This window comes from Colobus angolensis, unplaced genomic scaffold (assembly GCF_000951035.1).
Source record: "Colobus angolensis palliatus isolate OR3802 unplaced genomic scaffold, Cang.pa_1.0 Scaffold229, whole genome shotgun sequence".
NCBI lineage: Eukaryota > Metazoa > Chordata > Mammalia > Primates > Cercopithecidae > Colobus > Colobus angolensis.
Genome location: NW_012115477.1, coordinates 4,428,190 through 4,442,866, shown reverse-complemented (window position 1 = coordinate 4,442,866; position 14,677 = coordinate 4,428,190). Strand labels below are relative to the sequence as shown.

Here is a 14,677-nt window from a genome sequence, read left to right as displayed (position 1 = left end):
TCTTGCTCTGTTGCCCATGCTGGAGTGCAGTGGTCGGATCTCAGCTCACTGCAAGCTCTGCCTCCCGGGTTTACGCCATTCTCCTGCCTCAGCCTCTGGAGTAGCTGGGACTACAGGTGCCCGCCACCTCGCCCGGCTAGTTTTTTGTATTTTTAGTAGAGACGAGGTTTCACCGTGTTAGCCAGGATGGTCTCGATCTCCTGACCTTGTGATCCGCCCGTCTCGGCCTCCCAAAGTGCTGGGATTACAGGCTTGAGCCACCGCGCCCGGCCTTCTGTATCATTTCTACGTTTGGATAGATTTAGATGCACAAATACTTATCATTGTGCTACAACTGCCTACTGCATTCAATAAAATAACATGCTGTGCAGGTTTGCAGCCTAGGAGCAAAAGGCTATGCCATGTAGCCTAGGTGTGTAGTAGGCTGTCTCATCTAGGTCTATGCAAGTACAACAAAGGGCATTTCTCAGAACATATCCCCTTCATTAAGTGACATATTAGAGTATACCTTTTTATCATAATTAACTTGTCTTGTCAGAATTTCTTGGAGTCTGCAGCAAGGAAAATGGGTTTGGAAACCAAGTGTAAAGAGGGAACCCTTTAGTTCAAAGTCTGCTTCTAGAGTTAGCCTGTTGCAAGGCTCCATCTCATTGCTCTATTAAGTAGGGTCAACATGTTGTGAGTCGGGATGTTACTATGAGGTGGAGCTGAAAGAAAAAAGAAGGCTCACTCTTTGGAAAAGAACCATTTGCTAGAGAGAAAAGACAAGGCTGGAAGCACATGCCACGAGCCAAAGTGAAATTAGTCATAACACCAAATGCCCATCTGGCCTCTAGAAACTGACCAACTGGCCTGTTCCTAAGATAAAAGGGTAATTTCCTGTGGAGGTAATACTCCCCGTTTCTCCTAATGTTACAGTAACATAACAACTCGTGTTTACGTAAGGCTTTACCTGTTCACAAAGTTTATTCATATAGATTCATTCTTGCCATTTTTTCATTTAACCCTTACAAGAGTTCTTCAAGGTAAATATCTCTATTTTATTGCACAGGACACAGAGGCTTAGAATTCGTGCTTATAATAACTAATAACTAATTATTGGCACAAATAACTCCATATATTTGCTCTGTCTATAAACTGCTGGGTCAAAGCAATGAGTGGAGTGCAAAGGCTGCCTTGAACTTGCCAATGATTCTGTCCATCTGCCCAGCAAACAGCAATTTTGGATGGAAACAACTTTGGAAAACAGTGTAATTTGGACCCTCAAGGCTGTGTATGCCCACAGCCCCTGTCCTTTTCAGCCACTACCCTCTGTGTTACTGTTTTCTCCCTGTCCCATCCCTCAAACTCATGCCCCAGTGGTTGTACTTTCTGACAACCCTTCCCCCATACCCTTTAGTATCTTAGTTCTGTTTGGACCAAATTGCCTTATCTTCTCTAACTGCTTGTCTTAACCAAAACCAGGCTCTCCCCCAAGGGCAATGGCTGTCAACCCCAGGCTGGATATAGTACTTATGGGAGCGCTTGAGAAAGCTGCCAACATGCATAGCCCTTCCCTCAAGTGATTCAGCATCAATGGGCATCAATACATTTCAAAAGTTCTCTCTCACATGATTTTAATGAGAGGCTGGGGTGGGGTACAAGAGTCATTGTTTTAGAGTCTCATTTCACTTGAGGGCCTTCGCAAGTGGAAAGAGTTGATTTTCCTCCCTTCCCACCTCTCTCTCTCTCTCTCTCTCTCTCTCTCTCTCTTTCTTTCTGAAATAAGGTCTCACTCTGTCACCCAGTTGGGAGTTCAGTGGTGCCATCAAAGCTCGCTGTAACCTCTAACTCCTGAACTCAAGTGATCCTCCCTCCTCAGCCTCTTTGCCACCACACCTGGCTGGGTTTAAAATTTTTTTTTTGTATAGATAGGGTCTCACTGTGTAGCCCAGACTGGTCTCAAACTCCTGGCCTCAAGGGAACCTCTTGCCTTGGCCTCCCAAAGCACTGGGAGACGTGAGCCACCACACCCAGCAGACAGTTCATTTTCTTAATAATCCCATTACTAAAAAGTGGGTGTGGGAAAGAGTTGCCATTCCTCTTTCTTCTCTGTAAGTCAACCCAAATCATGATTCTTCCATCTTTAAGTCAAAATGCCACCTTTAAGACCCGTGGACTCCAGATATACAATCTCCAATCTATTTCCTCATCTTTTGAATGATATAGCTATTGGTCCTTCTCGCCCTTCCAAGTTCTGCTTTCAATCTTTGACAACCTTAGTGCCCATGGAGATGACGAATCCCCTCTCTGGCCTTGACATTTTTCATGTTAAAGCACTGTATTTCCTTTCTACTCCAGCATGCTGGGGGAATTGAGGGAGGAAGGGGATGATATCAGAATCACCTGGGAAGATTATACAACGCCCCCATCCCTGGCTTTCGATATGCATACCCCCTCCTCCCATGATGGTGATATGTCTTTGGAGCGGTATTAGAGTGCCTCCTTTTTTGATGGGAAATGTTGTCCCAGACTTTGTAACAATCTGAAATTATTTCATCATTGAAAGCTAAAATTCCTGTACCCAACTCTTTATGATTGTCTACATCTCTTTCACATCTTTAAACATAACACTTATTCTAATAAATAATAACCCCAGGCCTTTACCCTATTTACTGTTTTACTTTGGCAAAATATACTTAACATAAAATTTGTCATTTTAACCATTCTAAGTGTACAGTTCAAGTGGCATTAAGTACATTCACATTGTTGTACAACCATCATCATTATCTATCTCCAGAACTTTTTCATCTTCCCAAACTGAAACATACGTATTAAACAATAACTCCCCATTCCTCCCTCTCCCAGCCCCTGGTAACCACCATTCCACTTTCTGTCTCTATGAATGTGAATGCTCTAGGTCCCCGGTAAAGTGGAAGTATTTGTCCTTTTGTGACCGGCTTATTTTAATTTTTTTTTTTTTTGAGATGGCATCTCACTCTGTCACCCAGGCTGGAGTACAGTGGCGCGACCTCGGTGCACTGCAACTTCCACCTCCTGGGTTTAAGCAATTCTTCCACCTCAGCCTCTTGAGTAGCTTGGATTACAGGCATCCACCACCATGCCTGGCTAATTTTTAGTAGAGACAAGGTTTCACCCTGTTGGCCAGGCTGGTCTTGAACTCCTGATCTCAAGTGATCCACCCGCCATGGCCACTCAAAGTGCTGGGATTACAGGCATTAGCCTCCAGGCCCAGCTGTGACTGGCTAATTTCACTTAGCTTAATATTGACAAGGTTCATCCGTGTTGTAGCATGTACGAATTTCCTTCATTTTTGAGGCTGAATAACATTCTATTGTATGTTTATACCTTGTAAACATAAGATAAAATCTATTCTGTCCATGGACACATGAATCACTTCCATCTTTTGGCTATTGTGAATAGTGCTGCTATAAACAATGGCATGCAAACATCTGTTTGAATTCCTATTTTTACTTCTTTGGGGTATATACCAATAAGTAGAATTTCTGGATCATGTGGCAATTCCGTGTTTAAGGTTTTGGGAAACTTTACCATATTTTAACATTAACTTCTGGCTAACCTCCCATCTCTTTTCAGCTGAAAGTGCTCCTCCCATTCCTTAACTGTTCTGCTAGTCACTGCAAGACTTTCTTCACCTCCTTTCTTTCTGGCTTACCTGCCTATAAACCTGGCTGGATTTGGCATTCTCTTTCTCCTCTTTTTACTCCTATACTTTGAATATTGCTGATGAAAACTTTATTACTGTGACTATAAACTCATCTTGTCCAAATACATCTTGGGTTTCTTAAAGCTGTGTGGCGACTCTTACCATCTACTCCCCTGTTGCCCTTCACAGGTATTTTTGATATTTTTACCACTCTCCTCAAAGCTGTTCTTCTAATTTCAATTTTCTTTGGTTTGGCCAGCTTGCATTGCATTTTCCTACTTCCCTGAAGTAACAGAGACTAGCAGGTGTGACTGCTTCAATTTTCTATTAATATCTGTACCCATGTCCATCTTTGTCTCCATATCCCAGAAAGGGCTAGATATATAAACTAAGAATCTGTTTTAATCAATTGAGATGACAGTGTTGTATAGAAAATAGAGTCCTAGAAATCAGGAGGTCTGATTTTCTACTCTCTATGACTGAAGTGGAATCATTTGTCTGTCTGTTTTCTCATTTGTACAAGGAGTATCTTAAACTAGATGATTTTACATTGTGCAAATCTATTATTTCACTTGACTTATGGGTTTGAATTTTCAAATTTAGGGTAAGCTACTTTATACTTACATACAAAATGCTACACTTTAAGTCTGAAAGTAGCCTTTTAAAATCTCTAACAAATAACCCATAATATTAGTAAGAAAACAAAAGTTTCATGCTATTCAATAACATGATGATCTGAGTTTGATTTCAGTTATCACTTCTGTTTAAAGCACTTTTCCAACTATAACTCTGTAGTTTACATAATTAATTTTTATGTTCTTGTTGAAACCATCACTAAAATAAGAAAAACTATTTCCATCTTTCATCATAAGCAAAAATCAAATCAGGCCAGGTGTAGTGGCTCACACGTGTAATTCCAGCATTTTGGGAGGCTGAGGCTGGTGGATCACCTGAGGTCAGGAGTTTGAGACCAGCCTGGGCAAATGGTAAAACCCCATCTCTACTAAAAATACAAAAAAATTAGCTGGGTGTGGTGGCAGGTGCCTGTAATCCCAGCTACTTGGGAGGCTGAGGCAGTAGAATCACTTGAACCTCGGGGGCGGAGGTTGCAGTGGGCCGAGACTGCACCATTGCACTCCAGCCTGGGCAACAAGAGGGAAACTCCATCTCAAAAAAACAAAATGAAACAAACAAAAAGCAAAACAAAAACAGAAAATCAAATCAAAATGGATTAAAGACTGAAATGTAACACCTGAAACTATAAAACTTCTATAGGAAAAATTGGGAAAATGCTTCAGGACATCTGGGCAAAGATTTTTTGGGTAAGACCTCAAACAAACGCAAAAATGGGATCATATCAAGCTAAAAGGCTTCTGCCTAGCAAAGGAAACAACCAACAGAGTGAAAAGATAACCTAGAGAATAGAAGAAAATACTTGCAAACTATTCACCCAAAAAGGCACCAATAACCAGAATACATAAGAACTCAAACAACTCAGTAGCAAAAAAAAGCAAAAAACTTGATTGTAAAATGGTCAAAGGACTTGAATAGATATTTGTCTCAGAAGAAGATGTACAAATGGCCAATAGGTAACATGTGAAATGCTCAACATCACCGAGTTATCAGGGAAATGTAAATCCAAACCACAATATGATATCATTTCACCTCAGTTAGAATGGCTATTATTAAAAAGACAGAAAATATTAAATGCTGGTTGGGATGTAGAGAAAAGGGAAAGCTTTTGTACTGCTGATGGAAATTTAAATTAACATAGCCACTACAGAAAACAGTATGGAGGTTCCTAAAAAAAATAACTACCATATGATCCAGCAATCCAGTTGCTGAGCATATACCCAAAAGAAAGGAAATCAGTATGTCAAAGAGATATCTGCACTCCTATGTTTACTGCATCACTATTCATAAAAGCCAAGACACGGAATCAACTTAAGTGTTCATCAACAGATGGGCAGATAAAGAAAATGTGATATACATGCACAATGGAATACTATTCAGCCATAAAAACAATGAAATCCTGTCATTTCCAGCCACATGAATGGAACTGGAGGACTTTATGTAAGTGAAATGAGCCAGGCACAAAAAGATAAATATCGTGTGTTCTTACTCACATGTGGGAGCTAAAAAAGTGGATCTTATGGAGGTAGAGAGTAGAATGATGGTTACCAGAGAACTAGAGGGAGGGAAATGGGGGAGAGGGGATGCAGAGAAGTTGGTTACTGGGTACAAAAATACAGTTAGAAGAAGTAAGTGCCAGTATTCAATAGCAAAGTAGGGAAATTGTAGTTCATAATTTATTGTATATTTCAAATAGCTAGAAAGGAAGAATTACAGTGTTCCTAACACAGAGAAAAAAATAAATGTTTAAGGTGATAGATATCTTACGTACCCTGACTTGACCATTACACATTGTATACAGGTATCAAACTGTCACATTACCCCGAAAGACATATGAGTATTATATATCAATGAAAACATTTTTAAAATAATGAAATATGAATTTTGTAAAAATAAGAAAACCTGCAGCACATAAGACACACCTTCACCGTGGAGTTTCTGGTCAGTTTTCGTTACAGAGGTCCAAAAGTGCCTGACATATATGTGGGTTTTACTACTGAAATCTCAATATGATCTTTCTACCTGTTCGCAAGGTAAGGAATTGAACTTACCTTCTGTTGAAGAAAGGGAACCCACTCGCAGTGCACCAGCTCCTGGCGATACTGCTTTGTAAAGGGTCCGACATAAGACACAAATGCTGCCGTGAGAAGAACATCTCCACAGAGTGTCTTCTCTTGAGCTTCAAAGGACTTAATGGATTGACCCCAGCGAATCTTCTCTGACTGAAAGATGAAATTACTCAGCTGTAATTGCAGGGTGAACGTCAACTCCACAAATGCTTAATGCAATTACCTTATGGCACAGTTTACGTCCTTCCACACAGTCACTAGAAGGAACAGAGTGTAATGGTTTGGTGTGACTATTATAATCTCTCATGTGTTTGAAACCCATCATTATGATGGAGTTCTCATACTCTCCTCAGTGGAGTTTATCACAAAGTGACATTAGTTCTTTAACATCTCTTCTCACTGGACATCCCAACTCTTCCATTATGATTGAGGTCCTTCTTGAAAGGCTGACAGTCTCTCCCCTGTCCCTCTGGGAGTGGAGGATGACCAAGAGCTGTGGCCAAGAATGAGTGATGTTAGGATTACTTATTTATTTGACAAGGTCTGGTTCTATCGCCCATGATGGAATGCCGTAGCACCATCTCAGCTCATGGCAACTTCTACCTCCTGGGCTCAAGCCATCTTCTCACTTCAGCCTCTCAAGTAGCTGGGACTACAGGCATGCGTCACCATGCCTGGCAAATTTTTGTATTTTTTTGTAGAGATGGGGCTTCGCCATGTTGCCCAGGCTGGTCTCACACTCATGAGCTCAAGCAATCCACCTGCCTTGGCCTCCCAAAGTGTTGGGATTAAAGCGTGAGCCACCACACCTGGCCTGATATCAGGATTTTTAATATCAGCCTGGCTGCTCTCCATTCTTACCACTACACTGCCCTAGTCAAAGTTTTTATTTACTTACCTATTTTTAACATGCTGGCAATGGTCTGATTACAGACAAAGGGAAATGACAAACACAACTCTTCTTAATTAATTAAAACATAAAGCCGAAATAGCCATCTATCCTGGATTCTACTAATGAAAGAGTAGCATTGGTAGTTACTAAAATCAGGTTAGTTTTCTAATATAATCATTAAATCGGTGGAGGAAGCTATGATCTATGTAAAAAGGTAGAAATCAGGACTTCACAACACTCTCCAAGAACGCTGTTGAAGTCCTTATATCTAGTTGGATGGCCATTTAAAATCTGATTTACAGGTTAAGTATGTGAAGCCCTTAATATTGGATTTGAATAAAACTGCAATAAATATGTATGGATTGACTGAACTGCAGGGTAGTTCACTAATTTATTTTGTTTCAAGGTACGCTAAAAATACAACATTTTAAGAACATGCAGATTAATGGAACCTGAAAAGAAATCAGCAATTTGTTAGTACAAGCAAAGAGGCACCCTGTGGAATTTTGCTTTCCCCACGAAAGTAGATTGACCACAGAAAACAAAAATGATATCATAATGGATTGGAATGCCAGTTCCCTGCAAGCCATCTTAATATCTTCAACACTGAGGTCGGAGATCATGAAATTAGCATGTGAAAATGGTTATCAAAGTGGTTTCAAGATCATCTCCTTGCTTTGCTTGATAAAGATCACCCCAAGTTAACTATATAATTAAACACTAAGGAACTTCAGCTCTCTAGTCCTCTACAGAATTTATTACTTTCCTTCCTCAGCCACAGACAACATATCCATTAATTTTCAGGAGGAATCTCTCATTCACCTACCCTCCATCTTTGTTGTTTTTGGTTTGTAAAGGATAAACAATAAAATGTACCCACCTCATTCTCCAAAACAGCTTTGAAATTTGAAGATTTACTAAACATAGACTTATTGGCTATCGAAATCATCAATAATTTTGCTATAGTATCCATGCAACATAAATCATTACTGACATTGGCTAACAAGGGTTTAAGAGTTGGAACATGTCCTGTAATAAATTTCTAGACAGTTAAAAATCACTATAATTTTATTCTAATGCATTATAGATTGCCTGTAATGTCATCCTGGCTGGGGTGACCCATTTCTAATTTTGAACAGCTGCTCAACTCAGGAGTTAGTTAATGATTAAATATAAATTGCCTGATTTATTAGTCTGAATGGCTGAGCTTCCAGGTCAATGCTATATAGACAAAATCATCAGTCTTGATGTTTTTCAGAAGTTAACTGTCTCCTGTTCTAGTCAGAAAGAATTTATCCTGAAAGAAAAAGATCTGACATCTTCAATTAATCCTTTAAAAATATATATTTTTTCTTAGTTAACATACTACAATCTTCTTTTCCTTTCCTTGTCTAAATCATCATGAGTAAGTAAAGCCTTTGGAAATATTGCTATATGTTAGAGACACATGGCAGGACCTGCTTTCCCCTTGATAAAACTTTCAGACATTCTGTAACTAGTCCAGGAAAACAGTCTAATTATATGACACTTTTTCTCAGGTACCTCAGAAATGGTGAACTCTTCACACTGCTTAAATCTTACCACTTTAAATGGCAGTAGTTTTAAGTACTAGTACTGGTGAAATTTCTCAACTCACCTAAGAAAAGCAAGTCTTCAAAAGGCTCCAGAATTTTAATACAGGAGGCTCCCAAAAGTCACCCATTTATTAATGTATTCATTCAGTAAATATCTAGTGATGCTGATGACACGCCAGGACTATTCTATGTGCTTGGGATCAAGCAGTGCACAAAAAAAGGTGAAGTTTCCTGTTCTTGAGAAGCTCATATTTCAGTTGGGGATAAAAAAGACCAAAAAAAGTATTTGTGCCTATGCATACACGTGCGACTATGTTCATGCAATAAATGCTATCAAAAAATGGTAACAGAGCAAGTGGAGAAAATAGAGATGCGTATGTGTGCTTGTATGTGTGTGTGTGAATGAGTGGGGGGGACTCGTGTGTTGGATGAAGGCTCTTTAATGTGGGGAGGTCAGAGAAAACCAACTGATAATGAGAACTTTCAGCAGAACCTGACAAAGAGCCAGTGATGTGATTGTCTGGGAAAGGCTAAGGCACAAAGAAGGAGAGTGCCTGGAAGTATAAGGGAGAGACAGAAGGCCAGTGAAGACAGGGCAAGAAAGAAGTGGCAGAGGTGAGGACAGGGGGGTATCCAGGAGACAGATCATCATGTAGGGCCTAGTAGGTCAGTAAAGCCTTTAGATTGGACTTTGAGTGATTAATTAGTTATCGGGGAGTTCTGAGTGAAGGGGTGATGGGAATGTACTTAAGTTTGTAAAATATCACCCGGCTGCAATGAGGGAAATAGGCTTTAGGAGGTAATGGTGGGGCCTGCAGAGGCACGCTAGGGGAGATGCCAGCAGCCTGGACCAGCATGGTGAGGTGAAGAGAATGCGAAGTGCTGGGATTTGGAATGAACCTGAAAAGCAGAGTCAACAGAATATGCTGATGGACTGGATGTCAGCAAGAGTCATGGGTGATTCAAAAGCTTTGGGCCAGAAAAACTGGAAGAACAGAATTGCAGTTACTGAGATGGAATGGAGAGGGGATTTGCCGGGTGAATTATGAGTTTCTGCATAATGAACTATGCATTTCAGAGAGAGAGTGTATTTCAACTTGTGGTGAATTAAATTTGTGGTAATAATTTAGGGTTTTAAAAATCTACTATAGGCTGGGTGTGGTGGCTCACACCTGTAATCCTAGCACTTTGGGAGGCTGAGGTGGGCAGATTGAGATCATCCTGGCTAACATGGTGAAACCCCACTCTACTAAAAACACAAAAAAATTAGCTGGGCATGGTGGCGGGTGCCTGTAGTCCCAGCTACTCGGGAGGCTGAGGAAGGAGAATGGCATGAACCTAGGAGGCGGGGTGAGCCGAGATTGCGCCACTGCACTCCAGCCTGGGTGACAGAGTGAGACTCCTTCTCCAAAAAAAAAAAAAAAAAAAATCTACTACTACAAGAAATGAGGCTATCACCTAGCTATCCTAAAACATGTTTCCCCCTTTCTTGCTAAGAGAACCCTGAATCTGAATAGTATGGTAATGCGCCCAGTTCCATGAGATGAACGGTGACTTGCTAAGCCAATGATGATAGCCCCATTCCCCCTTTTCCAGACACTTTTTTTTTTTTTCTGGGCAGGCGGTGTGGGGTGGAGTTAAGAGTTTATCTAGTTCTGACTAAAGAAACTTAAGTGGGGGTCTGTCAGAGACATTTCCAGAAAAACAAAAGAAAGGAGAAAACCCCAGCTGATATAGATTGTTCCCTTTCTCTGTTGTCTCTCTGAATCTGAAGGTGTAGCAACTGTCTTGAGATCATGAGGCAAAATGCATGAGGGTGAATGACCACTTGCTAAGCGTGGAGACGCAGAGGGCAACAAAGAGCCTAGGTGGCTGGTCACTAATCATCTGGATCAACACTGAGAATGGTTTAGCCTTAGCATTTTCTGTAATATGTGAAAAATAAGCTCCCATTTGTTTGAGCCACTGTAAAAGTTAGATATCACCTCCAGCCAAATGCATTTTCTAATAGTGCAGTTACATATTTTAGTGCAGTTATACATTTGTCAGCTAAAGGCATTTCTAATAATACAGTTATATACTTTTTAATTATACACTGTTACTACTTTTTAGTTATATATTTTATATACTTTCTAATAGTGCAGTTATAGACTTTATACTTTAAAAAGTAACTACTTTATTGAGATATAATTCACATACCATGAAATTCACCCTTTAAAATATACAGTAGAGTGGTTTTTACTATCTATATAAACTTGCACAATTATCTCCTCTAGCTCATTTTAGTACATTTCCCTCACCCCAAAGACAAACCGTGTATCCAGTAGTAGTCACTCCCCAAACCCCACACCCTTTTCCAGCCTCTGGCAACCATTAGTCTATTTTGCGTCTATAAATTAGCCTGTTCTGGACATTTCGTACACAGGTAGAATGTGCCTCTGTGTGATATATGATATCACATATCGTGTCATATGTGACCTTTGGGGTCTGGCTTCTTTCTTTTAGCATGATATTTTCAAGACTCATACATTGTCGCATAACTCAGCATTCATTTTTATAGATGCATACTATTACATTATATGGATAAACATTTTATTTATCCATTTATCAGTTAATGGACATTTGGGTTGTTTCTATTTTTAGCTATTATGAATAATACTGCCATGAACATTTGCATATGAGCTTTTTAATGGACGTTTATTTTCATTTATTTGGGGTATATACCTATGAGTAGATGACTGCATCACACGCTAACGTTATGTTTAATGTTTTGAAGAACTGCAGAACTGTTTTCCAAAGAGGCGGAACCATTTTACATTCCAATCAACATTTCTCCATATCGTTTGCCAATACTATTACTGTCCATATTTTTTATTACAGTCATCCTGGTGGTTATGAAGTGGTACCTGATTGTTGTGGTTTTAATTTGCATTTCTCTAATGACTAATGGAGTTGGGCATCTTTTCATGTGCTCTCTGCGTATCTTGTATGGCGAAATGTCTATTCACATCCTTTTCTTATTTTAAAATTTGGTTATTTATCTCTTTGACTTTTGTTAGGAAATACTTGAACATACATTATGTCTTTTGAGCATCATCACAACCTTGTAAGGGAAACATTATCCACATCCCTGTTTTAGACACAAGAAAACAAAGTTGAAGATGTTCAGTGATTTCCCCAGAACTGTTGAATGCCACATTGTAGAGCAAACACAATCTGTGAACACTGATGTCACAGAACATATGTTCCTCTACCACTCACGTTCAAGCAAGAGAATGTTAATAAGAATTATAAAAAACCTTTACCTAATGGAATACCTATTAACATTAGCATGTCAGTCACCTATAAAAAGATGTAACAACAAAACCATAAGCCAACTAGGTTTAACTTAAAAGAAATCATTTTCTGGTAGAATTCAATGGCAAATGTATATTAAAAGGATCAGACAACAAACAGTTCAATTTCACAATTATCTAGCAGCCATCCTGAGTTTTATAACCTATTTCAAGAAAACCATGCTTTATTTTTGTTTTTAAAGGACTTTTTCACAATGTGGTAAGAAAGGAAGGAAGGAAGGGAGAAAGTAGAAAAAATACATACATAACCCACCCACAACTGATGTACTCCACTGTCTTAAAGTGGATACAAGACCACTAACTTCTGATAAAGTATATGTCTTCCCTGTTTTCATTGGAGATCAGACTGATGGCACACTGAGTTCAGGACTATATATTAAAAGATATGTACTTGATCATTTCTTCCTTCTGGTGAGTTAGAGGCACAGTATGAGTGATTTTTAAATATTATCCTTTGTTGTTAATTCCATGTCTATTTAGTTATTATTGGTGGCAAATAATAAAATTCCCACGAGCAGATCTGAATATTTTAGTTAGAATGTTTGGAAGAAAAGGTTTAACTTGCCTCAAGTTCCTTGACCAGTCTATTAGCTAATTTGATGGTTTTGTCGGTTTGGTTCACCTCTTCTTGACACCGGACTTTCTCAGCTGTTGCTTTTTCAAATGATGCTGTGAGTCTGCTCAGATTTCGATCCAGATCCTGAATCAGAATTGAATTAACTTTTCAGTCATTTTTAGTTAAAACAGAGAGATTACAATCATCTTAAAACATCTGTTACTGTAAGGTAAATGGACAAACGTCTTCCCCCCATTAACCTTTGTCCCTTTACCATACGTACTTTACGGAAGAAGGAAAAGAAGGATATAATGAAATAAACACATCAGTGCCACTATAAACTAACAGCTCACGATGTGGTCTTCTTCCCTTTCATCTCCACTGGGCAGAATGCAAGGAGCCACTGGGGTGAATGGATGCGCCCTGAAGATGCAAATGTGCTGTAGGTGCACTATCATTCCCCTCTGCTCTTCTTGCACCTAAGCCTCATCCTCCAATACCAGCTTTATTAAAGACAAGAGTGACTTGTTTGGTTTCTCCACCTGCTGATTCTTTTCTCTTTGGGTTCATAATTCAGGCAGTGAAGAGGGGTGTTAATTACTAAGCCCTTTAGACCCGGCTAGGCCAATCAGATTTTTCTTTTTCTTTTTTTTTTTTGGAATGAGTATTGCTCTGTTGCCCAGGCTGAGTGCAGTGGTGCAATCTCAGCTCACTGCAACCTCTGCCCCCCAGGTTCAAGCGATTCCTGTGCCTCAGCCTCCTGAGTAGCTGGGATTACAGGTGTGCACCACCACACCCAGCTAATTTTTGTAGATTTAGTGGAGATGAGGTTTCGCCATGTTGGCCAGGCTGGTCTTGAATTCCTGGCCTCGAGTGATCCACCCACCTCGGCCTCCCAAAGTGCTGGGATTACAGGTGTGAGCCACTGAGCCTGGCCCACATTTTTCTCCTCTGGAGGTAGGAATTGAAATTCAGAGATAATCCATTGTCTTTAGCATTGAAAGACCTTGGAGGATGTGTGAATCAGAGGGCTTCATTTAAAGAGGGAACACCTTCCACCAGGGCACAGAAAAAATAGAGAAAACCATTGTGGAGAAAGAGAAAAGGATGAAAGGGACATACAAAGAGAAGCAAGATGAGAAGTCACACAGCCCTAGAGACTCCAAGAGAAGTTCATGGCAGCTTCTTGTTTCCTAGATCTCTTGGGGCCCTGGTCACCTTTTATCCAGGAGCTTGTCTTTGTGTCCTTTTTGGCTAAGCTGTTTTGAATGAGTTCGTATCACTTACAGCCAGAAAGTCTTGATTGAGATGTCAAATGCTTGTGAGACTCCTGACTGTGGTATCTTGCTAGCATATTAAATTCCAACAACCTAATAAGATTTATAACACTGCTTTTGTAGATGCATGCAAATTTCCTAGAAACTTTAACAAGAAAACTTGCAGAATATAACCTATTAATAATTTAGAGACTATATTTGTCGATGACCCAGTTATTTCACCATTACTTTATATTGCTAAAGCAGTATATATATACATAAATATGTATATACATCAAATTTAAGATAAATATGTAAAATAGCATCAAATTTATGAGAATTGATGGAGATATTATACATCACCAGTTAGAAATAAGTTTGAAATATGGCAGGGTGTGGTGGCTCATGCTTGTAATCCCAGCACTTTGGGAGGCTGAGGCGGGGGGATCACAAAGTCAGAAGTTCGAGACCAGCCTGGCCAACACGGTGAAACCCCATCTCTACTAAAAATACAAAAATTAGCCGGGCGTGGTGGTGGGCACCTGTAATCCCAGTTACTCTGGAGGCTGAGGCAGGAGAATCGCTTGAGCCTGGGAGGCAGAGGTTGCAGTGAGCCGAGATCGAGCCATTGCACTGCAGCCTGGGAAACAAGAGCAAGATCCCGTCTCAAAAAA

General features: G+C 39.9%; 1 protein-coding gene across 1 annotated transcript in view; it reads right to left on the bottom strand.

Moving 5' to 3' along the window:
• Positions 1–14,677, bottom strand: part of DNAH11 (dynein, axonemal, heavy chain 11) — a 384,221-nt gene that overhangs the window by 93,994 nt on the left and 275,550 nt on the right. Inside the window, exons 62-63 of the mRNA XM_011944208.1 lie at positions 12,753–12,891; positions 6,352–6,518 (exon numbers count right to left, since the gene is read on the bottom strand). Of these exons, the coding sequence (XP_011799598.1) occupies positions 6,352–6,518; positions 12,753–12,891 (306 nt within the window). The remainder of the gene's footprint in view (positions 1–6,351; positions 6,519–12,752; positions 12,892–14,677) is intronic.